The sequence below is a fragment of the Marmota monax genome, unplaced genomic scaffold, assembly GCF_021218885.2.
Source record: "Marmota monax isolate L192 unplaced genomic scaffold, Marmota_monax_Labrador192_F-V1.1 WCK01_AAM20220418_F8-fsc00125, whole genome shotgun sequence".
Classification (NCBI taxonomy): domain Eukaryota; kingdom Metazoa; phylum Chordata; class Mammalia; order Rodentia; family Sciuridae; genus Marmota; species Marmota monax.
In genome coordinates, this window is record NW_026695235.1 from 5,862,005 (window position 1) to 5,889,288 (window position 27,284).

At 43.7% G+C, this 27,284-nt stretch overlaps 1 protein-coding gene across 1 annotated transcript; it reads left to right on the top strand.

Annotated features, from left to right (window-relative positions):
• Window positions 1-21,945: 21,945 nt before the first annotated feature.
• Window positions 21,946-26,492, top strand: LOC124089269 (carbonyl reductase [NADPH] 1). The gene is made up of 3 exons (XM_046439264.2): window positions 21,946-22,552; window positions 24,255-24,362; window positions 25,779-26,492. The coding sequence occupies exons 1-3, from the start codon at window positions 22,264-22,266 to the stop codon at window positions 26,261-26,263; spliced, it is 882 nt and encodes a 293-aa protein (XP_046295220.1). The 5' UTR covers window positions 21,946-22,263; the 3' UTR covers window positions 26,264-26,492.
• Window positions 26,493-27,284: the final 792 nt, after the last annotated feature.

Genomic DNA, 27,284 nt, shown 5'->3' on the forward strand with positions numbered 1-27,284 from the left:
ATTCAAAAATTTTTAATATGATCAAAACTACCATCATAATCTAATTTTAGGAAATTTTCATCCCCCCCAAACAAACATACCCCCATACCCATCAGCAATCACTCCCAGTTCCCTTATCCCCTCCCACCCCCACCCCACCCCCTGGGGAGACCACACATCTACTTCTGTCTCTATAGATTTGCCTATTTATGTAAATGAAATCATCATATATTAAGTGATTCTTGTGTCTGGCTTCTTTTACATAACAATTTTTTCCTAAGTTATCCCACATGTATTAAAATGTTTCTAACCAGGTATGGTAGTGACAGAAATAAAGACAATTTTAAGAGTTTATTATTTAAAGTTCCCAAGAAGAAAGGACACACCCACATGGGGAGGGAAGTATCAGGGTCATTTTGGAGCCTCAAAGAGGAAAATATGGCCCAGAGCCTTTGTTGTGAGTTCTGCTGAAAGAAATGTGTGAAGCAGGTATGCAAGTTTTGATGCTTTGATTTGATTTGATTTGATGCTTTGCACAGTTTCAGTGAGCTGTGGGATACAGAGGATTATCAAGTTGTCCAGTACTTGGCTCTGGGGTGACTGAGGGCAGAACACTCACTTACTGTGTGAGAGTATGTTAAGGAAAATATATAGGGGTATGAGCTCTGGATTGGTTAAAACATCAAAGATGTATTCATCGAAAAATATTTACAATCTCTAGGAATTAGCAAACTCTACGAGGGGCTGCCTAACCAAGCCCCCAAGGTGGCAAAACATCTTAAAATACAGAAAAATTAAAACGTGATTAACACACCACATTGGCCCTGGCCTAAAGCTCAGTGGAAGATCTCATACTGAGCCTGCTCGAGAGCCCTAGGTTAAATCCCTAACCCCTAACTTCCCCGCAAAAACCTAGCATACTTTAGCATCCATTAGTATTTCTTTATATTGCCAAATATCTCAGTGTATGGATATATCACAATGTTTTAGCTACCGTTTGGTGGACATTTGAGTCCTAATTTGGGGTTATTATGAATAATGCTGCAATTGTTAACAAGGAAAACCTAAATAAATTCTCCACTTTCACTTGCTCTTAATTGAAGTAAAAATCACTAATTTTGGAGGGCTCACAGCTGGGCAACACATTATCAGATTTCCACTAGTATTTCCCTCTGTGATGTGTGGGTTACGAATATAACAGCTACTACATTACCCGTTGGGTAACTGTGCTAAAAACGGCACCTCTTCAGAAGAACAAGAACAGGATGAACAGGTCTGGCATCTCCACCTTCGTATTGAGCCTATCTCCTTTGCTACTTAACCTTTGGGTCAGATTCTATTCAACTCTGCATGTTGACATGTTGATCAATTGAAAGGCATTTTGTCCAAAACTTTAATACAGGGTTAAGTGGACCCAGCCTTGCCTACTCTCTCTCCTCAACTGAAGGCTTAAGACACCTACCAGATGTCACAGTGGGAAATACCAGAGCATGAAAGGATTGAAAAGAAGTGGCCCAACAATTTCCTGGATATTCTCTACCTATTCAAAGACATGCATGTCCTTCCCTTCACTAGCCTGTCCCTCTCACTTATTATTCCTGATCTATGTCTCTAACCCCTCAATGTCCATGCAGTTCAGAAGCTGATTTTGAACAAAGCTCTCACTCTCTTCCTTTCTGTGGCCACTGGATAAAGCTTTGCTTCCTTCCCAATACTTGTCTCTCAGGACACTGGTTTTTCCATGGAACGAGGCTCCAAACCTGGGTTCAATAAATCCTATCTGCATTCACAAAAAAAGATTTTATGTGAACACATATTCATTTCTATTGGACATACTCAATGAGTGGAAATACATTATTTTATCACAACTCTATGCCTAACTATTTGAGAGGCTGTGAGTGGCTTCATTATAAATTGCCACCAGTGGCCAGGCATGGTGGTACATGCCTGTATCTCAGCAGCTTGGCAGACTGAGGCAGGAGGATGGTGAGTTCAAAACCAGCCTCAGCAAAAGCAAGGCCTAAGCAACTCGGTGAGACCCTGTTTGTAACTAAAACACAAAATAGGGCTGGGGATGTGGATCAGTGGTCGAGTGCCCCTGAGTTCAATCCCCAGTACCCAAAAAAATAAAAATCCCCACCAGCAATAGATGAACATTCCAATTAGTCCATATCCTCAATAGCACTTCTAATGTCTATGCACTATATCACTGCCATTGTGATTTGCTTTTCCCCAATGACTAATGATATTGACCATAATATCATGTATTGATTGACCATTTAGATATCTTTTCTAGAGAAATGCTAATTCAAGTATATCCATATTTAAATTGGGTTATCTATTTTATTATTGAGTTGCTTATTAAGAGTTCTCTATAGGGATTTATTTATTTATTTATTTATTTGAGAATTCACTGACTTTTATTAAGGAAGAAAAGCTAAATACTGTTTATATAGTCACTGTATTTTCCAGGCAGGTCAATTGGGCAAGCTCTTCCTTGAAGAGAGATGAATACTTCTCAGTCAAAAAAAAAAAAAAAGAATCACTTTTTTTTTTTTAAACAAACCATGAACATTCTAGGGAAGAGCTAGATAGCTAGATTCTGGAGACTCTGCGGTGATGACCTAGGCCCTCTAGCAAGTAGTGATGCCAAGTAGAAATAACACCATGAGCCCAGGCTTCCCTGGTCCCATGAGAATGTTCTGGACCAGAGATCTAGGAGAAAAGTCTGGGCATTGCTACCAATCTTCATCGTTTGATAGGCCCTCTTTGGGCTGGTCCTGGGCCTCCTGTTCAAGCTACACAGTGGATGCCTCCCTCTGTGTAGCACACAGGACCACAGCACAAGTGGGGCTCTTCCTCCTCATACCAGCACTTTCACTGAAGTCAGGAAAGAAGGCTGCAATCCCTCTGCTGGCTAAAACCAGAGTCTGAGTCATGGGTGGTGTTGCACGTGTCTGAGATGCCAAAACTCATACGAATTGAATCTGGGGCCATGTGGCATGCTCGAAACACTCTGGTGGGTCTCATCAGTGTCCTCCAAAGCTGGATGGCATCTTTGTGAGCAAGGATATAAGCTCGGATTGGCCCACCAGCCATGAACTCCACCAGTCGCTGATAGAAAAAACGCCCTTCATGTTCTTTGTAAAACTTCTGGCAATCTTCCTTTCTCCATAGAAGTTCTCTCATTCGTACAATAAGGAACTTGTTGCTCAGAATCTGCTGATGAACAGCCTCCAGAATCAATGGGTGAGCAACTGCATCAGGCTTGATCAGGGACAGAGTAAGCTGCAGAGCCTTAGGGCTTCGCAAAATTGAGGTCATCTCACTCCCAGCCAGGTCGACGTTCACCTGATCCTCCAGCTGCAAAACTAAGCCTCTATAGGGTTTTAAAACATGAAAAGTTGAAGAAGTATACTAATTAAGAAAAAGCTACTCCAAAACACTTTGGACTAATTAGAAAGTTTATTCTTACATATGCTTAAAGGGAAGGCAGGTAATGAGGCTCCTGCCAACTCAGCAGGGATATATCCCAGGGCCCACAAGGAATGCAGAATCCGGGCCCTTCCTCAGGGCCTGAGTCCACCTACATTTAACACATTCCCCAGGTGGTTAGTGTGAGAAATAAAGACTGAGCAGTGCTGGCCCAGGCAGGTGTGTGGTCTACACACAGGTGGTCAAGGACCCTGGGCACGCAAGGGAGCTCTGCAGCCCTCCACACAGAGCCCCCAAGGTTGAGCACACTGCTGTAGCCTCAAGTGTTGCCCTGTCCAGTCCACAGTACGGGAGAGAGGGATGCCCCACCCTCACAGGCAGCTTTCTCTTAGATGAGGCAGTTCAGAGGGGTCACACATCACTACCACTCAAATGCCCTTGGTTCCAGACAAATCACATGACCATAGCCAACAACAGAAGGCTAGGAAATGTCACCCAGAGTGGGCAGACCCACACACCAAAAACTCCAGTGGCTCTGGGTGAAGGAACACATGCTCACTGCTCCCCTAGGGAGGCCACCAGGAGTCCCTGCCAGTTGCCAGCAGCAACTCAGAGTCAGACTCTCTGGGGCAGGCCCACTCACCAGGCCTTCACATCAGGATGTAGCTCCTGGCAGTTCAGAGCCTATAAGGGATTCCACAAGGTACAGCCCTGCCCTGCACACTCTGGCAGCAATAATGGAACCAGAACAGAGACAGCCAATCCCTGTGGGAAAGAAGGAAAGCAACTGTGCAGAAGCCACCAAGGGGCCCTAGTGATAGAAAAACTCTTTGGGGCAGACACTGGGAGGACGGCCTGCCCTGACAGTGAGGCAGGCTTCCTGATTGACCTCCAGTTCTGCACCACGAGAAGCTCTTTGGTTCCTTGTTATCCTCCACGGCCACAGCTGAAGTTGGTGAGGCTACTGATTTTCCTAAGGATACAGGTCCTTCAAAACTTTGCTGATTTGCACACAACAGCTATGCCCCCCTAAGGCCACACCTGTTCTGAAAAAACAAATCAGTAAAAGAATATTGTAGAAGAAAATGACAATCTAACCTCCACAATAAGCTCTTCAATTCCCATATCAGAAGTTGAACTGCCTCAGCTCAGGTGACTGTGGAGCCTTTAGCACTGATCAACTGGCTACCCCTCAGCTCCTCCTCCAAAACACAGAGCTTTACAGCTGACAGCCAGCCAAGGGACTGAGGCACCTCCAGGAGCCACACCACCCAAGAGAACAAGGCATCTTAAATGGCTGTCTGAACCCTCCCTTGCCTAAGGAAAATTACACCATGGCAAGGATAATCCCATCAACCTGCATACTTTGGAAAAATCCCATGAAACTACCACAGGCAAGGTGACAAGGGTCACAGGTTATAATAGTCTTTCCTATGATGCCCAGCCAGATATTCCCCACAGGTCAGGTCCAGGAACACCTGCACTTCCACTGAATAGACAACTAGGTTTAATGCAAAGGAGACCCACATTCATGGCACTGGGCCTGTCAATTTAAGAAACATTACTTATGAAGCATTTTTGCCTCCTGATCTGGCTTGTTCTCCCTCTCTCCTTCTGCATACTAAACTGGAGTTTCTGTGTAGGTGCCCAACCTAAAATACAAAGCCGGTCTTTGTCTTACTTTCCAGATGGATGACAATCACCACCCTTGCACTGCTGAATATGCAAACATACATTTGGGTAAGCTGTTTCTCTAATGTGCTTTTTGTTCAGAAAATGTCTGTGCCATGAGCTAAATCAAGATCTCTTCCATAAAGGAGACCCCATCATGGGTCCCTCTGAAACAGTTTCAGCTTGAGGCCTTAATGAATATTGATTAATGACAGAAAACTTCATAACTGATTTCACAAATGAGTGCTTTGGTGACTTGCCCATCACAATCCTAACCAACATTCTAAAAGCACCGATTTAAGTTAACCATACTTAGAATATGTAGAGGTATGGGCTGGGGTTGTGGCTCAGCAGTGGAGCGCTGGCCTAGCGCAAGCAAGACCCTGGGTTTGATCTTCAGCACCACATAAAAATAAATAAAAACAAAGGTATTGTGTACAACTAAAAGAGATTAAATTTTAAAAAAAGGAATATGTGGAGCTATAAAATTCCTGTTCCATAAAGAGTCTGACAAAAGAACAACAAAATAAGGCTTTCAGGGACTGGGATTGTAGCTCAGTGGTAGAGAGCTTACCTAACACACATGAGGCACTGGGTTCAGTCCTCAGCATCACATACAAAAAAAATTAACAAAAGTATTGTGTTCACCCAAAAAAAAATTTTTAAAGACTTTCAGTGTTAAGTAAACAGTGATTTGTCTTAGATACCAGAATCTTGAAATAAATACTTTAAACGGGTGTTTGCAGTAGATTTAGGGAAAGATGAGAGCCAAAAAAGAACACAAACCAAAGGTCATCATAGGTTGAAAAATGGCTACTAGCGTTCTACATGCTGCTTCCATAGAAGCATAAAAACGAAATCCACTGATCACGCTAGCAGCGTGCCATTTATAGGAACTAGTATCAGCAATTAACGGCCACCAATATCAAAGATTCAAGACATGCTAAGTAAAAAGTAAAGTTGCAGGGCTGGGGTTGGGGTTCAGTGGTAGAACGCTTGTCTAGTATGTGTGATGCACTGGGTTCAATTCTCAGCACCGCAGACAAATAAATGAATAAAATAAAGATCCAACAACTAAAATATATATTTTAAAAAATAAAGTTGCAGAACATCAGAAATGACATGAACCTTTTGCTCTGGAGCACTCCATAAGCGTTTATATGCCCAGGGAACTAGTACTATTCTTGTCTGCTCCTACTGTGACCTACGTACGAGGACACACGTGACTACTTTTCTATACTTTAACCACGAGACAGAGGTTTCGCTATCTCGTAAACGCCTAGCATTCACAGATGAGAACCGCGGGGCGCTGGCGGGTCACCACCAGGTGACGACTCTGCCCAGAGCAGGACGTCTGCACGCTCCCTGCGCCCGGCGGGCCACTGAACACGGCGTGGGCGTCAGGTGCGACGGCCGGTCCCGCCGCGCTGCTCCGCTGCGCCGCCGCCTGCCGGGGACACCCACCGCCAGCTCCCGAGCCGCACGCCCAAGGGAACAGACCGCGCGTGCGCACGGCTGGGCCGGGGCTCGCGGCGGTCACGCACGCGCGTCTCTGCCTACGCCCAACTCAAGAGAAACGCTCCTGAAAGCCCCAGTGACCGCCACCAGAGCCGCGAGCGGCTCTGACCGGAAGTCCTCCGGCTCACCCGCTTGTCATGGACTCTGACGTGACGCGGGCCGAGGGCGGCCCAACCCACACAGTCAGAGGCAGAGCGCCGACACGCCCGCCTCCGCTCCTCTACCGCTTAGATGTCAGTCACCCGCGGAGCCCCGCGCCTTCTCGGCGCCGCTGCGCGCGCATGCGCAACTCCCTCAACTGCGCCCAACTTTGACCGGTGCGTGGGCGCCCGGGGTCAGGCGGGCTGCCAGGGCCCTCCGAGGAGCCGAGCTGCCCAGGCTTGCCCTGTGATCCGCTAGGACGCAGCTCCTAGGGCGCCCCTAGCCGCGAGACCGTGTCCCGGCCGTGGGAGGGGAGGAGTGGACCGGGCTGGCGCTACCTGCTCCCCACCCCGCTCCACTCCTCCCCTCCCACGGCGGGGACACGGTCTCACCCGTCTCCCCACCTGTCCCGCCCCCGCTCTCTGCCCAGCTCCAGACCCGCCTTGCAGGAGGATTCCAAATAATCCACGTCGATACCAGTTCCAGTAGCTCCATTTCTACCCACCACTTGGATGTGGGCTGTGCTTAGTAAACGGATTCCTGGAAGTACAACGTGGAAGAGGGGCTGGGTGGGAACTAACCTGGCAAATACCGCCTTGGCCAGCTGGTCAAGGCGACAGCATCCGGAATAAGTCACATAGACAGCATTTTCCTCCTGTATTCCTCCCCAAACCCATAACTCCCGTTCTTCCTTGAAAAAAAGAAAAAAACAACCCCAGGATTCCTAAAATATCTTTTCTGTCATAAAAACCAAACTCTGACAAGCCGTCATAAACTAGAGAAAACCAAAGAGACATGACCATTAAATGCAGTGTGGTATCCTGGAGGGGATCCTGGAATAGAAAGGGAATATTAGGAGGAAAATGAGTGAAATCTAACAAGGTCCGGAGCTCAGTTATTGCAGCTGCTTCAATGTTGGTTTCTTATTCTTACAAATAAACCTTTTTACTGGTAAGATATTAATAGGAGAAACTAATACAAAACATATGGTAATTCTCTGTACTACACTTGCAAGTTTACACTAAAACAAATTGTTCTAAAAACTTCATTTAAGAAGACAAGTGGGCTGGAAATTGATGTTTCTAGATTTGAACTCCTTAAAAATAAACAGTGACATTAAAATTTTAAGAGTTTATTTAATAAGGGATTAACAAATGAGGCAGATTTAAGCCAGAGTGTTTCTGGTCACCTGGAGTGGACACAGGAAGGCTTTTGTCTATGAGTATGAAAGCCAAGCAATGAAATTGATTTCAAACAAAAAAGATTGAGTAATTGCCTTGTTCGAACAACTCCCATGGGACGTTCCAGAAAATGTACGTTCTTTTCACCTATGACCAGCTGAGCTTATTTTCCTTCTTTTTCTTTTTCTTTTTTTTTTTTTCGTGCTGGTGCTGGAAATCTATCCCATGACCTTGCATTCACATGCTATCTTCTACTGATCGACATCCCTAACCTTCATTTTCTTGTAACTCTGAGTTAGGTTATGGTTTACTTACAGGATCCCAAGGCATTAGAGCTACTTCAGTCTAATGCCTTGTATGTCTTGTGTATATTCACTTTTGTTTGTTGGCCTGTTTTAATCCAATAGATCATAAAGATGCCAATTTATTCCTAGTTATATTTTAATTGACTCAAGATTCAGCGATGTTATCAAAGGTCAACCTTTTGGTGTTCATCAGAATCGTTTCCATATTACCATCCTTAGGGAGTTGGCTACTCAACAACATTTAGGGTTGTTTCCTCATGGTCTTGAATAATCACCTTAGCTCTGGACATCACATTCTTATACACCTGCATTCTAGATATCGTGAAAAGGGACAGTGAAATGAGGACTTTAGTTTAATGAAGGAGAATTAAGCATGATTCTATTTACCATATGGATATGAATAATGATTCTCTCCTTGACAGAACTCTAGCCAGATGGCTCTAACTAAAAACTTGTCCTATACAAACTATAGACCCTCAGCACAAATGATTTTGTCCACTCATTTCCCATATCAAACAACACATTAAACAACTATGTTAGTGTTTCTAACAGCCCAAGCCTACATCCCTGGGTTGAGCCACCCCACCCCCACTTTAAGCATCTTCTTGTCCATGTTCTAGTTAACTTCGAATAGTAGGCCCCTGACCAACTGCCGCAATCTAGCTGGGCAGAAATCACGAGCCACTCAAGCAGGAACAAACTTTATTTCCAAACTCCCGTGAATGCCACCCACACGGCCTTCTCCTGGACACACCACACACCAACCAACATGAACTCTCCAGGAATCCCCACGAGAGCTCAACTGCGAACTCTCCAGGAATTCCTGCAAGAGCTCAACTGGAACTCAACAGGAACTCCGCGAGAACTCAAAAGTACTGACAAAATGCTAGGCACCATCCCAACTCGGCTGTGGCTCTCAACATCTCCCCCCTTCTGTTTAATTAAACAACAAGCAATGTGGCTTAGGGACCGTGCCTGTCTTAGGTTGTCCAATACTACATATGGTCCTTACCCATCATTGGATGAGCTGACCTCAAGGTGTCAGCCTCCTGTCTTAGGTTGGTACCATTGCAATTGGATCTTACCCATCATTGACTACCGGTCCAGCATACAGCCATACTTGTGGATAGGCCTTTGCACCAGTGGGGGGGTGAGGTTCTTTGCCTCACCTCTGTTGGTCCCCAAATTTGGCCTTGGTGCCAGTGGGGGGGTGAGGTTCTTTGCCTCACCTCTGTTGGCCCCCAAATTTGGCCATCACTAGCAGAAGGGAGGAAGATACAGAAATGCCACGACACCAAGCCAATTGACGACTCCTATGGAAAAATTGGACCACCGGTGACACCATCAGCAAAGATACGCCAGCACTACCACAATTCGCTGCACCAACAGATAGTTCACAATGTGTACAAGTGATACATAGTCCAGGCAAGTTCTGCAAGCAGTTCAAAGCAGAGGAATCTATCAATATGTCCATTTCCTCCCAAAGTAAATCGACTCCTTGATTGAGCATTATATGTTGAGTTATTATTCATTGATGCATCGGTTTATACAATTTACTGTGATAGCTATCAAAGAAGCTGTAGTTTGGTTTTATCTTTGTCTTCACCAGCACTAGGATTAAGATAGGAATTCTGGCAATGATGGCTAAACAAATTATGTAACATTCCAACAGGCACTAAGAAAACAATTTTCTGAACAATTTACATTATCCTGAACAGAATTATTAAATAAAATGAAAAGGAAAGGTGAAAGTAAACAAACAGATCGGTTAACCTCCTTATTTGTTCACATATTAAAACAATCCTCAACAGCTGTTTACCCAATTTAAATTAAACCATTTAAGTCACGAGAATAAAAAAAAAAATTGGATCCATTTTTTCATGAGCGCTCCTCATATATGATATATGGACATACACACATACAGACATACAACACAAAACACAACTGTGCACACATAACATACAACACATAAGACAATAGTAAAGGCCTTGTAGCTTTACACAGGTGAAATCACCATTGCAATGTTTAAAAACTCCACAGTCAAAAAATAGAACTGATCAGAAAAACATTAACCTAGGTCTGTATGAGCTCAAAAAATAAAATACAACTTCATGATGTGGGAAAAGGCAATAATAAAATAGATATTGAAAAAAGCATCCTGGTTTCATTAGCCTCCAGTTGTGGGAGAACCACTGTCGCAGATGTAAGGATAGCCAAACTGGAGTGCTGGATATCAGCTGTTATGGATTTGAGCCAAGTCATCTTCTTTTTGGTCTGTAGAAATAGCTTTAGTTAATCTCTCTGGAATCCAAATCGGCTGCTGTTCTCCCTGTGGAAACACACAAACAGACCCCCAACTCCAGACAATAACTGGGTCAGGACTTTTCCATTGTCCTGTTAGAATATCCTTCCAAAGTACCTTGGGCTTATGTACATTTTTTGGACACATATGCCTTTCCACAGCACTAAGCCCTGATGAATCTAAATTTTAAAAGTTTAGAGTAAAAAGGGTTATTTTAAGTTTATCTTTGGGGGATATATACCCCTCCCATATTCCCTCTTTTTGCTTTAATAAGTACATTTTAATAGTTTGATGAGCTCTTTCAACTATGCCTTGTCCCTGTGGATTGTATGGGATTCCTGTTATATGAGTAATGCCAAATGATGAGCAAAATTGTTTAAAAGAGGTAGAAGTATAACCAGGGCCATTATCTGTTTTTAACTGTTTTGGAACGCCCACAGTGGCAAAATTTTGTAAGCAATGAGCTATAATATCTTTAGTTTTTTTTCTCCGGCATGAAGGGAGCCCATCAAAAATCCAGAAGAAGTATCAACTGTAACATGCAAATATTTTAATTTTCCAAATTCTGGCAAATGTGCGATGTCCATCTGCCAAATATGGTTAGGTATCAGACCTCTAGGATTGACTCCAAGATTAACTTGTAGCAAAAAGGTCACACAATTTTGACATTGTTTTATTATTTGTCTAGCTTGTTCCTTATTTATTTTAAAATGCTATTGTAAAGTATTAGCATTGACATGGAACCTTTTATGAAAATTTGTAGCTTCTTCTACTATAGAAAAAATATGTATGTCATGTGTAGTTTTATCTGCTAAATCATTGCCCAAACTAAGGGCTCCAGGCAATTCTGTGTGTGCCCTGATATGTCCTGTAAAGAATGGATCTTTTCTGTCCTAGATTAGACTTTGTATAGTGGAAAAAAAAAAGAGAAAACAGTAGAGGAAGGGGAGATCCTTTCAGCATCTTCAAGGGATACTATAGCATTAACTATATACTGACTATCAGAAAATAAATTAAATACAGAATCTTTAAACATCACAAAAGCTTGTAAAACTGCATTAAGCTCTACCTTTTGAACTGATTGTTTAGGTACTAAAAATGTAAAAGTTAAGTCAGGGGTAACTACTGCTGCTGTACCATTATTTGACCCATCAGTGAATATATTTGGAGCATTCATGATAGGGGTTTTTCTGGTCATTTTTGGGAAAACTACAGGATGCGAAGACCAGAAAGACAACAAAGGGTTAGATGGTAAGTGGTTATCAAATGAAACATTAGATTTACACATGATTATTGCCCAAGTATTTAACTCATTAGCTAACTCATCAACTTGATCCATTGTATATGGAGTAATAATTTTATTGGGAGAAATTCCAAACACTCCCTTTGCTGCTTTTATTCCTTTGAGTATTAATTGTCCTACAGCCTCAGGATACCTAGTAAGAATAGTGTTAGGAAAATAAGATAAATGTATCCACAATAATGGACCTTCTTGCCAAAATACTCCTGTAGGAATATTTTTTGTTGGTATTACAATAAATAATAAAGGCAAATTTATATCAATTCTATCCAAATGCATATTTTCCATATATGTTTCAATGATTTTTAATGTCTTTCTTGCTTCAGGCGTTAACATGCGGGGTGAGTTTGGATCTGATGGACCTTTTAGGATATCAAATAAAGGTCCCAACTCTCCTGTTGGTATGTCTAGATAAGGCCTTATCCAATTTATGTCTCCTAATAACTTTTGAAAGTCGTTAAGTGATTTGAGTTGATCTACTCGTATTTGAATTTTTGGTAGATGGACCATAGTTGAGGATAATAGAACTCCTAAATAATTAATTGGAAGATTTAATTGTACTGGAAATCTATATGCAACAAAATGAAACTGAATCCCTTTCTCTCACCATGCACAAAAGTTAACTCAAAATGGATCAAGGAGCTTGATATCAAATCAGAGACTCTGCATCTGATAGAAGAAAAAGTTGGCTCCAATCTACATATTGTGGGGTCGGGCTCCAAATTCCTTAATAGGACACCCATAGCATAAGACTTAAAAACAAGAATCAACAAATGGGACTTACTCAAACTAAAAAGTTTTTTCTCAGCAAGAGAAACAATAAGAGAGGTAAGTAGGGAGCCTACATCCTGGGAACAAATCTTTACTCCTCACACTTCAGATAGAGCCCTAATATCCAGAGTATACAAAGAACTCAAAAAATTAAGCAATAAGAAAACAAATGACCCAATCAACAAATGGGCCAAGGACCCTGAACAGACACTTCTCAGAGGAGGATATACAATCAATCAACAAGTACATGAAAAAATGCTCACCATCTCTAGCAGTCAGAGAAATGCAAATCAAAACCACCCTAAGATACTATCTCACTCCAGTAAGATTGGCAGCCATTATGAAGTCAAACAACAACAAATGCTGGTGAGGATGTGGGGAAAAGGGTACACTTGTACATTGCTGGTGGGACTGCAAATTGGTGCGGCCAATTTGGAAAGCAGTATGGAGATTCCTGGGAAAGCTGGGAATGGAACCACCATTTGACTCAGCTATTGCCCTTCTCAGACTATTCCCTGAAGTCCTTAAAAGAGAGTACTATAGGGATACTGCTACATCGATGTTCATAGCAGCACAATTCACAATAGCTAGACTGTGGAACCAACTTAGATGCCCTTCAATAGATGAAAGGATTAAAAAATGTGGCATTTATACACAATGGAGTATTACTCAGCACTAAGAAATGACAAAATCATGGAATTTGCAGGGAAATGGATGGCATTAGAGCAGATTATGCTAAGTGAAGCTAGCCAATCCCTAAAAAACAAATGCCAAATGTCTTCTTTGATATAAGGAGAGCAACTAAAAACAGAGCAGGGAGGAAGAGCATGAGAAAAAGATTAACATTAAACAGGGATGAGAGGTGGGAGGGAAAGGGAGAGAGAAGGGAAATTGCATGGAAATGGAAGGAGACCCTCATTGTTATACAAAATTACATATAAGAGGAAGTGAGGGGAAAGGGAAAAAACAAGGGGGAGAAATGAATTACAGTAGATGGGGTAGACAGAGAAGATGGGAGGGGAGGGGAGGGGGGATAGTAGAGGATAGGAAAGGCAGCAGAACACATCAGAAACTAGTATGGCAATATGTAAAACAGTGGATGTGTAACCGATGTGATTCTGCAATCTGTATATGGATAAAAATGGGAGTTCATAACCCACTTGAATCAAATGTATGAAATATGATATGTCAAGAACTATGTAATGTTTTGAACAACCAATAATAAAAATTTTTAAAAAAGAATATCCTGAAAAAATACATTTTAATTATGAATTTAAAAAAAAAATAACTGTGCTATTCTATCTCCTGGTGAAATTACTGATATACCCCTTGGAGAACTGGCTATAATTTTTATTTCACCTTTATAATAGGGATCAATCACCCCAGTACTTATCATAAGTCCTTTTAGAGTAGAAGAACTGCGTCCCAATAATAAGCCTACTGTTCCTTGGGGAAGAGGTCCTTTAACCCCTGTGGGAATGATTTGAATTCCCATCTCTGGAGTTAGTACTGCTCTGGCAGAGGCGTAGATGTCCAATCCTGTGCTCCCTCTGGTTTGTCTGATGAGGGATCTAATGGATAATGTGTCCTGGGCACTACCCTGATGGTGTTGCTGGGTTCCTCCACTGCCCCATATATTTGTGGTCGTGGGCCCCGGAGCATTGGGCCCCCCTGTCCGTTTTTTGGCAATGGAGCCCGATGCTTTTCTCCATGATATCGTGGGTAAACACCTGGTCTTTATCCGTTTTTTGGTAATGGAATACCCTCTATGGTGGTTTGAGAACAGCATTCATTAGCCCAATGTCTCCCTCTACAGCATCGTGGGCAAATACCCGGTATTCTACCCCTTTGATACCTAGTTTTGTTAAACCCTCCTCCTATGGGGCAATTCCTTTTTAAATGTCCTGTTTGTTCACAATTGTAGCGTGTTTTTGGCCTGGCATCTAAAGCCTGTTGTACTGCAGCTGCCAAGACTTGCCCTTGTTCATTAATGTCTCTACATAATTTAATATATGTGTTTAAATCTTTATGTTTCCATGGTCTAATGGCCTCCTTGCACCATTGATTTGCTTGCTCAAAGGCTAACTGTTTAATTATTGGCATTGCTTGCTCTGTATCCCCAAAAACTCTGGTAGCTGTTTGAATAAGCCTATCTACAAATTCAGCGTAAGGTTCATTAGCTCCTTGTATTACCTTAGATAATTGACCTTGTAAATCTCCATGTCCTTGTAAAGTCTTCCATGCCCTAACCGCATCTGCAGTAATCTGTGAGTATATGGCAGGGTCATATCCAATTTGTTGCTGCTGACCCTCATAAGGTCCCTTTCCTAACAACATATCTCGATTTCTCTGAGGATAACCGGCTGCTGCATTTCGCCTAGCTGTCTCCTTGCAAAATTCCTCATTGGTAACCTTCCATAACAGGTATTGTCCTCCATTTAGCACAGCTTTACACATACTAGCCCAATCTGCTGGCGTCATGTTCAAGTTGGTAATGGATTCGACCATGCTTACAGTGAAGGGTGCTTGAGGACCATAGGTTGTTACAGCCCTTTTAGCTGCTTCACTGTTTTGAAATCTAAAGCATGGTGAATTTGCTGCCCTCCTGCTGTCTCAAATACAGGGCATGCTAATCTTTGAGGTCCTATCTCAGGATCCCATCTATCAACTATGGCGGTTGAGGGCCACTCAGCATATGTTGTCTCCCTAGGTGAAGCTGTTGGTTGGACACTTACACCCTCTGGTAATAGAAAGGTGTTAGTAGCAGCCTCCTGTTGTAACTTCTCCCCTGATAGCTTTTTCTGCTCTAAACTTTCTTCCCCTTTCTGAGTATCTCGAGAGGCCTCCTCTTTTTCCTGATCTAATATGTCTTCTACCATAATCTGAACTGAAAGTTTTGGTCTAGGCAAACAAAATCGTATCATCATCCACAATGGCAATGTTCCAACTGGTAGAGTTCCTGGGTTTTTCTTTTCCCTGTCCAAAATCTTCACCATGATGGTCCCATTGTGATATATTCAACAACTCCTCCTTAAAAAGCCATGGGCTACATTTTTGTATTGTATCAATGTATGCCCTAACTGCTCTTGGTTTTACTGGGGATGCCTCCTTCCTCTAGCATTTTACTTAACACTCTTTCGGTTTGTTTTTTATTAATTTCTAATCCCATATTTGTGCTACAAGGATAACGCAACCCAACAAGATAACACAAAACAAAACTGAAACAGAGTGAAACAAAAACAGAACAAAAAATCATTGTATCAATTTTCCTATTTTCATGAAATGTATATTCGTGGTCTATCTCTATCTCTTCCTCAGGGGCGAACCACTTCAAACCTTGAGCCAACCATTTTTCCCAGTTTGCCTGAGAAAGTTCTAGGGACAGGCAGCTTGAAACCAAAACAAAACAAATCAAAACAAGAACACATTGTTTTTTGAAATGGTCACCCATTCTCTCGCCTTTCCTGAGGGGCGAGCAATTTTACTTACCCCCAAGCTTCAGGCGTCCCCTGCACAGGCCACCAAATGCCGCAGTCTGGCTGGGCACAAATCACAAGCCACTCAAGCAGGAACAAACTTTATTTCCGAACTCCCGTGAACGCCACCCACACGGCCTTCTCTGGGACACGCCACACACCAACCAACGCGAAATCTCCAGGAATCCCCGCAAGAGCTCAACCGGAACTCAACGGGAACTCCGCAAGAACTCAAAAGTACTGGCAAAATGCTAGGCGCCATCCCAACTCGGCTGTGGCTCTCAACAACCAACCTTTCTCAAAGCACTCACAAAAACTTACTGCTGCCAATGCTTCCTCTGACCCTGAGATGTATATGTATGACCCACAGCTTCCCAAGGCTTGCATTGTGTATGGGGAACTTAGATTTCCAGAGTGTGAGTTGAAGAATTGCCTGCTCTACTGCCATAGAAAGAGAAGTTTCTCAGGTTGACAGTGCTCATAGAGGGAGAACAGTGAGAAAGAACCTCACAGGGAATACACTTGGTAGACAAGGTACACATCAGCCACACAGTGAGGTCCTGTGAGGATGGCCTGAGGCCTGAGCCTAAGCAACTCCATTTTAAAAACTTCAGTTTGAAACCTGCAGTCTCACCAGGCATGCCTAATGGAGCCCTCCAGTGTGGCCCTCAGACATAAATAAGTCACTTCCCTTCACCCTGGTAAACAGAGCGAAGCCTCTGGCAGGCTGTCCTCGCCTGATAGGAGGGAAAGGCGAGAAGATCAGGGTGGAGACCACCAGACCAGGTGTTTTAACCCAAAAGTGATGATGTCCAGTGGTAACTGATAAGGATTGAAAGGGGGGTCAAAAAGCCCCAAAAGTTAGTATAAATAATAGAGCAAGTGAACAGACATTCAGCCAGGTGAAACAAGGATGCACTCGATCTGGAGGGCCTAATGAGGACCTGGACTAACATCCCATCACTTGTCATCGTTTGCCTGATCCTCTGAATGATCCTCACCACTCTCAAACTCTACCGTCTCATCTGGACCCTGGTGAGAGCCACAACTTCTCCTACAACCCTCTCCTCAACTGGCCGTCCACTCCACGCCAGGAGAAGCCTGCCTTGTTTCTGGACCTGATCACCACGGTCTGAGTGAGTGTGCATCTGCTGGATTTAAAGCATAAGGCTTGAGACTTTTGAACTTAGCACACAGAGGGGATGTCTGTCATTAGTCTGTCATGATTAAGTGTGTTTGCAGTGCTTAGCATTAATCTAGAGTGGTTTTCTGTGAGTTTATTATATCTATGGCAGTGTCTAGCATTAAGAATTGTCATTTTCTTGATTAAGAACCTATAGAGTGAAATCGTGTTGAGTGATTTGAGTGAATAAAGCATTGAAAAAAGGCAGAAGCACGTAGACATTCTTTATTTCTCCCCCTCGACTGCATACATTGCAACTTTGCCCTCGAGAGTTCCACGATTATTGAACTTCAAATGCTCAGCTGGGACAAAGCAGGCTCTATAGAAAGGAAAATCTAAAGTATGAGGTGCACCATTATTCAGGTAGAAGGAGGGATGACGCTGGCATGATGAACACAGTGCAGAGCCTCCATGACACACAAGGTCCTTCTGTGATATGGGATGGGGGTCTCTGTTGGCTGGCAAAGCTTCAGATCTCCAAGGTTATCAGGGTGTCATGATGTCACAGGTGGGCCCTTCTCTGGCAGACAATCATAGAACAAAGTATAGTCATCCAAGGACACCAGCTAAGCTCTCAAAAGCGTATGTCAGACTCTTGGGTTAATATGTATTTTGAAATCCAGAAGTTGAGGTCAGTAACTCCTATGTGAGCGGGGTCTGATACTGCTTGAGGTCACATTCCTGAGACACTGGAAGGTTCACAAGAGGTTCTCAAATAGGAGTCTGCTACAATGTAGGCCACACCCCTGAAGAAAGGGAGTTCACTGCCAGTTGTTTATATGGGGGTCTGAACAAATGTCCCACTCTCAAAGGAAGGGGCGAACACACTCTGAAACATCATGTAGCAAATGAAACATCATGTAGCAAACTATGTGTTTCGAATCATTTCGTAGCTACAAAAGGGACCTGAAAACCATTTCTTTGAAATGTAGCCATTAGAAATGAAAGGGTATCATGTCTTTCAGTCTTTTGAATGAGAGGAGAGGATCTTAATTTTCACAATTGCTGGTCAGCAGACACAGCTGGACTAACAGGCATTTATGCTGAGTACATGTCTGTGATGTTTACTTTCCCTGACTGCTCAAGCCACTGTTACCCTGATCTCAGCCCTCACTGTCACTTTAAAATGCACAGTCATCTTGGTACAAATGAAAGTGGAGTTAGGTTAACACTGGACCTTTTCTCTAGTATGATAACTCATTATAATTGAAATTTTCCTTATTACTTTGTCCAGCTTTGTTTATCTTCAGCAGATTTAAGTAAGTGGCTTTAGGGTTTCAAGATTACTAAGCTGCCAAGACACCACTTGCTTCCAGGAATCAAGGATATGCTATATTCTTTTAGCAAGGTATATTGAACCTACTAAGCAAGTATAACATGCCAGAAGACTGTTCTGTAAGGCTCAATCATCATGGCAAGGAAAGACCCTGAGAACTTCAAAATGCGTGATTTAACAACAGATTTTTCCTACATCTTTTTATGGACACCAAGGAAGTATGTTTTGGGGTTTTTTTGGGGGGGGTGTTAATTGTAGATGGACACAATATCTTTAGTTAGTTTATTTATTTTTATGTGGTGTTGAGGATCAAACCAAGTGCCTCATGTGTGCTAGGCAAGCTCTCTACCACTGAGCCACAACCACAGCCCCAGAAGTGTGTTCTTTAAAAAAAATAAAATACCTGTTTTAAACCAAGAGATAGTAAAGATGTCAATTAATGCCTATGCTTATAAGGTCCTTCACCCAAATGGAAAATATAGATGTTATTTTTTTATAGTATGTTTTTATAGTTGTTTTGTACTTGCATTTATAAGTCGATTTTCTTCTCTGTCTTTGGAAGTTATTGACTGACTCTTGTCAGGTGTTAATTTCTATTTCCAATCGTGACTCCCTTTCTGAACTACCAATTTAGGAATAATTCTTTCTTTCCCCAATTGATAGTTAATATAACCTTTTTCATATGCTAATGAGACTGAGTGGAACCACAATAAATCCTCTAGCTGAACTTGATTTTAGTTACTTCCTTTCAGTTAAACATCACTCATTTTGGAGGTCACAGTGCTGAGCAATATGGTATTACTCTCCCACTACCTTTGCTATAGGTAAACCTCTGACAAATATGATAAGGGTTGCTTAGGATTCCTTTATAGGACTAGAAGGTCACTTTTGTCCAAAACGCTGTCTGACAGGCATGTTTGGACATCAAAAGGCCAAAAACTGCACCCTCTTCTCATGCTAACAACCCCTTGAACATATAACCCATGAGGAGACATAAAGGTTGATTATGCATACTCAGAACACTGATTACGTCAACTACAATCACATATTCCCATTTGTCAGACCACCCTCTTCTTTATCCCATAAACATCTCCAAACCCTACTGTGGGGGTGGCAGGACTTCAGAATTGGGTCATCCCGTGCACCAGAGCCAAGTAAACAAGCTCCTTCTCTTCTGCCAAAGCTGTCTCAGTGACTGGCAATGAGAAAAACAGGACTGATGCGGTAACAGAAACTTTTTTTAAAATATTTTTTAAATGTTGTCAATGGACATATATTTTATTTGTTTATTTATATGCAGTGCTGAGGACTGAATCCAGTGCCTCACACATGCTAGGCAAGCGCTCTTCCAATGAGCTACAACCCTAGTCGCGCAACTTCTTATTAACACTTGATGGTTCCTATACTGTATTTTCTGGAGCATTTAGCCCCATTGAACTGTCAACTCTTGTGTGGGGACCAGTTCTGAAAGCATAAACAAACCAGCCTGAAAATCGTGATCCAGAGCCCTCTCTCAGGCACTGCCTTTTTAATCAGCAGATGCTCTCTTGTTTCAAGCTCTTGCACCACCAACCATTAGTGAGTGACGCTCCTACTCAATCTAACTCAACCCACGTCCTTAATCCACGTCCTCCTGCACTGGCTCACCACACCTAGAGAAGAAAGCAGCTGGCAGTGTGGAGAGACCACCCAACCACAGACCAAACCTACACTCAGGTGACGGAGAACACCCAAAGCCACTTCATTAGCCAAGTAAAAAAGACAACCCAGAGGGTTACATATCCTAGGCTTCGTCTGTGTAACAAGTTTCCAACAACAACCTGGAGAAAAGGGGAGCAGATGCCTGATTGACAGGGGATAGACTGGGGTTTGGAGCAAGAGCAGAGAGTTTGGTTACACTACAGCAACAACAGAGGTTCTTCTGCTCCTGGAAATGCAGAACTACCACCCATAAGTAAGAAGACTTGTGCATTCTTTTGTTGTCAACATATGTGTGAGGGCTGGGGCTGTAGCTCACTGGAGGAGCACTTGCCTACCATGTCTGAAGCACTGGGTTCAATCCTCAGCACCACATGGAAATAAACAAATAAAATAAAGGCCTGCTGTCCATACACAACTACAAAAAATTAAAAAAAAAATGTGTGATGTCGTACTAGAGTTTGCAGACTGAGGGAAACTGGGGGACCTGTAAATCTCTATTGTTTTCTTACAAGTGAACTTTATCATTACCTCAATGAAAATTTCCACTGGAAAAAAGCAAGATTCTTTGACTTTTTGTTAAGCTACTGCCAGGAAAATCACCTTGAAATAGCAACAAAATTAGAATTTGTGTAAAGCAGCCCCATGCAAAAGACTTTTTTGCAATGATGCAAGTACCCTCTATATACACTGCGTGATACAGTGGTCACTCACACGTGTGAATCTTGAGCACTTCAAATGTGGCAACTGAAACTAAAACCAGAATTTTTTAATTGCCTTAACTTGCTCAATTTAGATTTAAATGGCACTGTGGTTAGTGGAACAGGACAGAAATGAAACTTGATCTAGTCCCCTCTTCCCTAGTTGTAAGTAGCAAGGGATGAGGAAAACTCATTCGAACCACTGAACCAACTTATAAACTTTCTCAGCAGGAGTCCATTCCTTCATCTTAAAATGGGGAAAGAAAGGTACATCCTGACATGTGATGTGTGTGTGTGCTTGTATGTGTGTGTGTGTGTGAAGGGCTGTGATGTGCCCTGGCACTTGTACACTGCAGCTCTCAGATGGTGTTCTTACAAATACATGATGAAGTAACTGTCGATTTAGTAAATATTTCCCTCCATTCTTGAAAAGGACCGGCAAGCAGCTCTGCTTTCATATACAAAGGGTGATATCAGCAGAAATTTGATGTCCTGGAATTTTCTTCCAGTTCATTCTACACTTCCAGTTACAAAGATTTCGGGTGCAACATGAGCAATTGGAAAAAGAAAGAAAGAAAGAAAAATCTACATAGAAGCCCCATTTCTTCAAGCACAACTGTGAATAATCAGATAGTTTGGGAAGAGGCGAAGTGAACTCTACAGGCAGGACGGCTGCTGGGGAGTCAATACAGATCTAGTCACACCGCAAATGGGAAAGGGCTGTTGAACCCCTCAGCCTTCCACTGGCAGGTTTCGCAAAGTCTTCTTGAATCTTCCCTTTCCCAGCGTTCTGCACAGGGTCTGTTGGCGACTTCACTCCCCAAAACCCTTCAGGAGAAAGTCCAAGCCCTCTGGTGGTTCAGAGGGGTGCCTGTGATCTGCCCCGCCTACCTCCCCGCCCATTTCGACTCCCCCAGCCTGTCTGTTCCGCGCATCATAAACTATTCTGTTTTTTTTTTTTTTAATCGTAAACTGCTCTGATACTTCCCTCAAGAAATGGCACAGCAGGTGACACCGTTCTCTGAGTACACACCACTAAAGACAAGCAGCGACTTTTGCAAACAAAATGTGTGGCTGAGAGCTTGGCTCTTTGCACGGACGCAAAGCCAGTCAAGAGTCCTTGGCCCAAACTGGAGTGTCTCACTGCGCCGCCACCTGCCGGGGTTGGCCTGCGCCTGCGCCTGCCTATTGGGCCGGGGATGCCAGGTCCCCGACCTGTAGGTGTGCCTCACGCCGTCTGCTACTGGAAGAAGCTCTAAAGGGGCGCGCGTCTAGCTGCCGCTGCGTCCACTTTCTACGCAGGTGTCCCGCGCTGCCCACCCAGCCATGTCGTCTCCCCGCCGCGTGGCACTGGTCACCGGAGCCAACAAGGGCATCGGTTTTGCCATCGTGCGCGACCTCTGTCGCCAGTTCTCGGGGGACGTGGTGCTCACCGCGCGCAACGAGGAGCGAGGCCGGGCAGCGGTGCAGCAGCTGCAGGCAGAGGGCCTGAGCCCGCTCTTCCACCAGCTGGACATCGACGACCTACAGAGCATCCGCGCACTGCGCGACTTCCTGCGCAAGGAGTACGGGGGTCTCGACGTGCTGGTCAACAACGCGGGCATTGCCCTCGAGTGTAAGCGGCGGGTGCGCACAGGGGAGTCCTGGCAGGCCGCACCTAGGTCCAGAAAAGCCTCCCTAGAAAGAAGCAACCGCGTCTGGGAGCGGTAGGAAAAGCAGAGCCCCGCAGAGGCAGGGAAAGTGCAAGCCAAATGGACATTGCGTTTGCCTGGCTGGGGCTCCTGGGGATCTTTCCCAGGTTTTCTTTACACAGTTTTTCTTTTCTTTTTATTCTTTTCATATATACATGACCGTAGAGTGTGTTTTGACATACATACTTGGAGTTAACTTATTCTAATCAGTATCCCAGGCTTGTGGTTGTATATGATGCGGAGTTACCCTGGTCATGTATTCATATACAAACCCAGGAAAGTTACGTCTGATTCATTCTACTGTCTTTCTCATTCCCTTCCCTTCATTCCCCTTTGTCTAATCTAAGGAACTTTTATTCTCTCTCTCTCTCTCTCTCTCTCTCTCACACACACACACACACACACACACACACACATTCACTCACACACACACTGTGTGTTAGCTATCACATATCAGAGAGAATAGTTGGTCTTTGTTTGGGGGGATTGGCTTATTTTACTTAGCATATTATCTCCAGTTCCATCCATTTACCTACAAATGCCATAATTTCATTCTTCTTTAAGCCTGAGCAATGTTCCACTGTGTATATGTACTATGGTTTCTTTATCTATTCATCTGTTGAAGAGCACCTAGGTTGGTTCCATAGCTTAACTATTGTGAACTGAGCTGCTATAAACATTGATTTGGCTGCACCACTGTAGTATGCTGATTTTGAGTCATTTAGGTATGTAGCCAGGAGTGGGACAACTGGGTCAAATGGGGATTCCATTCCAAGCTTTCTGAGAAATCTCCATACTGCTTTCCAGAGTGGTTGTACCAATTTGTAGTCCCACCAGCAATGTATAAGTGTGCCTTTCCCCCTACATCCTCACCAACATTTATTGTTACATGTATACTTGATAATTGCCATTCTGAACAGAGATGGAATTTCAGTGTAATATTAATTCACATTTCTCTAATTGCTAATGATGTTAAACAGTTTTTATATATTTGATGACAATTTCTATTGCTTCTTCTGTGAAGTGCCTATTCAGTTCCTTTGCCCATATATTAATTGGGTTATTTGGGGGGTTTTGGGGGGTGTTAAGTTTTTTATGCTTTTTACATATCCTGGGTATTAATGCTCTATCTGAGGTGCAGGTGGCAAAGATTAACTCCCATTCTGTTCTTGATTGTTTCCTTTGATGTTTACAGTTTTTCTAAGATTGGACATTAGGGCACAGGATGGACTTTTAACTGGTTTTTAATATAGAAAATGCAAGAACAATGCTTACACCAAGATTCTGCATGTGCATGCTTGTCTGTGCCTCCCTCATTATGTCATCTGATAAAAATGGTAGAACATCATTGAACAAGGAAATTTGACTTTTTAATACTTATTTTTTAGTTATAGGTGGACACAATATCTTTATTTTATATTTACGTGGTACTGAGGGTAGAACCCAGTGCCTCACGCATACTAGGCAAGTGCTCTTCCACTGAGCCACCCGCCAGCCCTGACTTTTAGGCATGCTACACAAGACAGAAGACTTTACTTGGAGGGTACCAGATATCCCGTGCACTATTTCTAAGAAATTCTACCTATGGCAACTGTTTATTGTGGTCTCTAATTTCTTTCTTAAAAGTGGCTGATACGACACCCTTTCATATTCAAGCAGAAGCCACAATGAAAACAAACTTTTTTGGTACCCGGGATGTCTGCACAGAGCTACTCCCCCTCATAAAACCACAAGGTGAGTGGGGTGGGTGATCTGGTCCTGCCCTCCTGCAGTCTCCTCTCCTTGCCCCTGGCCTCTCCTGCTGCAGCTGTGCCCCTGCCTTGCTGGGCCTCCACCTGCCAGGTGCAGCTCTACTTCCCCAAACCCCCTTCTCCAGTGGCTCCCTGCACCTGGCTCTTTGGTATCCTCAAGTGTCTGTTCAAATGTCTCCTCAGAGCAGCTCTTTATTTCTTCTTTCCCTCCTACTGACAAAGGCCCTAGATTCCATTCTGTTCACCCTCATTCAGACTCATGGACTAGGACCACCTCGCTAGACCCAGCCCCACTAAACCTGTCACCTGCCCAAAACACTCCCAAACCAACTCACACGTATGGATGTTCCTGATCCTCCATAACTCATGATACCCCCAATCTAAACTGACATTTGAGAGGATGTCCATCTTCCTCAAAATATTCCTGGCCATCCACCATCGTGGCCACCCTGGTGGTCACGAGGCTCTGCCCCCACATCAACAATGCCCATGTGCTAAGATTGTGCCCACTGAGCTGGGCATCATGGGACACCCCTGAAATCCCACCAACTCAGGAGTCTGAGGCAAGAGGATTGCAAGTTCAAGACCCACCGCAGAAAATTACCAAGGCTCTAAGCAATATAGGAAGAACCTGCCTCAAATTTCAAAGAACAGGATGGGGATGTGGCTCAGTTAAGCACCTTTAGGTTCGATTGCTGAAATGAAAAAAAATTAAAATTAAAAAGATTGTGCCCACTGAGAATCACCTGAATCCTTCATCCCAGCCCTAAATGGGCCCTCAGCTGACCATGCACACACCTGCAAACCCTCCTGAGAGGCCTCCCTTCTTGAGTCATGCCCTTTCCCAGGGCTCTACACAGTGTCTGCTTCTGCTGAAGCTGTGCCAGGCACTCCCAGACTCCTCCAGGAGACATCCAGGCCCTCAGCATGGTTCACAGTGACACCGTGATCTGTCCCTATCTCCCTCCTGGCTCATTTCATCTCCCCATCAAAGTGTTTCATGCTGTGCATGCCACAGACTCTCCTAGTCTTCCATTGAAAACTGCTTTAGCACTCCTCCACTCAGTGAGACCCACCTCTCATTAAGGACACACTGGCAGCCAGCCGCCTTTACAACAACGAGATGTGTGGCTTAGAGTTGTCACTTGAGTGTACAGCTTCCTTGAAACTTCTGTGCTCACAGGTACCCTGTGATCCCAGAACATTCTTTATGGAAGTTCCTTATGCAACCACCCAACGGTCCATGTCTGTTTCTCCTAAAGATCATACTGGTAGCGCTCTTTCAAATGAAAATTTTCTGCTCTAACATCTCAGTAAATTTGATCTTCACTGTTCTCATGTAGATTTTATGTTACATGTTCATACGAATGAATGTATGATGGTTTGGAATGTATTTTAGGCAGAGTGGTGAATGTCTCCAGCTTGATGAGTATGGTCAGCCTTCAAGAGTGCAGCCCAGAGCTGCAGCAGAAATTTCGAAGCGAGACCATCACAGAGGAAGAGCTGGTGGGGCTCATGAACAAGTTTGTGGAAGACACAAAGAATGGAGTGCACAAAAAAGAAGGCTGGCCCAGTTCTGCCTATGGAGTGTCCAAGATTGGTGTCACAGTCCTGTCCAGAATCTATGCCTGGAAACTCAGTGAGCAGAGGAGAGGAGACAAGATCCTGCTGAATGCCTGCTGCCCAGGGTGGGTGAGAACCGACATGACAGGACCCTCGGCCACCAAGAGTCCGGAAGAAGGAGCCAAGACCCCCGTGTACTTGGCCCTTTTGCCCCCAGAGGCAGAGGGGCCTCATGGGCAGTTTGTTCAGGATAAACAAGTTAGTGAGTGGAGACCTCTACTCACACCTCCACCATGGTCTCCACTTGCTATCCTGCACTGATGTGACCCAAAGGACAATTATGCTTTCAAAATTATCCTTAGACCAAAAAAAAAAAAAAATCCCACAAGACATCCTTAGGTGTCACATGTCACAGGTGGAGCAGGGAAATCACTCAGGCACCACTAATTCCCTGAGGTCTTTTCTGATTCTGACACAGGGAGAGAAAAGCGAAATTGCTGAAAATAACTAATGAAATCAGCAAGTGAATAAAGGATTCTTGATAAATGTCCACTCTGCAGACTGCTTTCATGCTGAAGCAAACTCCATGCCAGGAGCTTGGTCACTGTAAAAGCTAGGTCAAGGGGAGAGAGAGTGGAACTCAGGCATGGTCAGACCTAGAAGGAGCCAGGCCTTAAACACTTAAACTCTGTGGGCTCTGCAGTCAGTTGCAACTACTCATCAAACAGGAGAGCAGACACACTTAGCAAAACAAGCATCAGAGTTGGATGTGGCCCCTGGACTATGGCTTACCCCTCCCCCACGAAAACGCACTACCACCAAGGCAAAGGCAGCTGCCCTGGTGTCTTCCCAAAGCCTAGGTCATTGTGTGAAAACAACCAGCAGCTTGAGAAGAGTGAGTGGGTGCTGTGTGCATGGTCACTTATGACTGAGCTGAGAGAAGTATTATAGAGACGCCTGGATGTGAGTGTTCCTAAGTAGGAATGGAGTATCCCACAACTGTAATACTCCCATGTGTTCCAAAATACAAAGAAGTAGAAGAGCATAACAGGATGTTTGGAATTGCAGACCATAGATGTATATATAGACACTGATTACCATTTTTCCACTTTTTTGTTTATTGTGAGCTTTGAAAACTTGGGGAGGGTGAGGGTGTGGCTCGGTGGTAGAACACTGGCCTAGCATGGGTGAAGTCATGGGTTCAGGTCCACAGTTCAGTACCACAACAATGAATAAAAATTAGAAATGGAAAAGGAAAGCCCAGGATCTGGCACCTTACTTAGCAGTGGCTCAAGCAGAGTGGCCACGCCTTGCTGTGTCTGGCTTTCTTTAACTGTCAAGC

Excerpts from the sequence above, each read along its gene's own strand:
- LOC124089269 (XM_046439264.2), top strand. The coding sequence starts at position 22,264 with ATGTCGTCTCCCCGCCGCGTGGCACTGGTCACCGGAGCCAACAAGGGC. Across the intron at positions 22,553-24,254 it reads CGCGGGCATTGCCCTCGAGT|TGGCTGATACGACACCCTTT; the intron begins GTAAGCGGCGGG and ends CTTTCTTAAAAG. Across the intron at positions 24,363-25,778 it reads CCCCCTCATAAAACCACAAG|GCAGAGTGGTGAATGTCTCC; the intron begins GTGAGTGGGGTG and ends AATGTATTTTAG.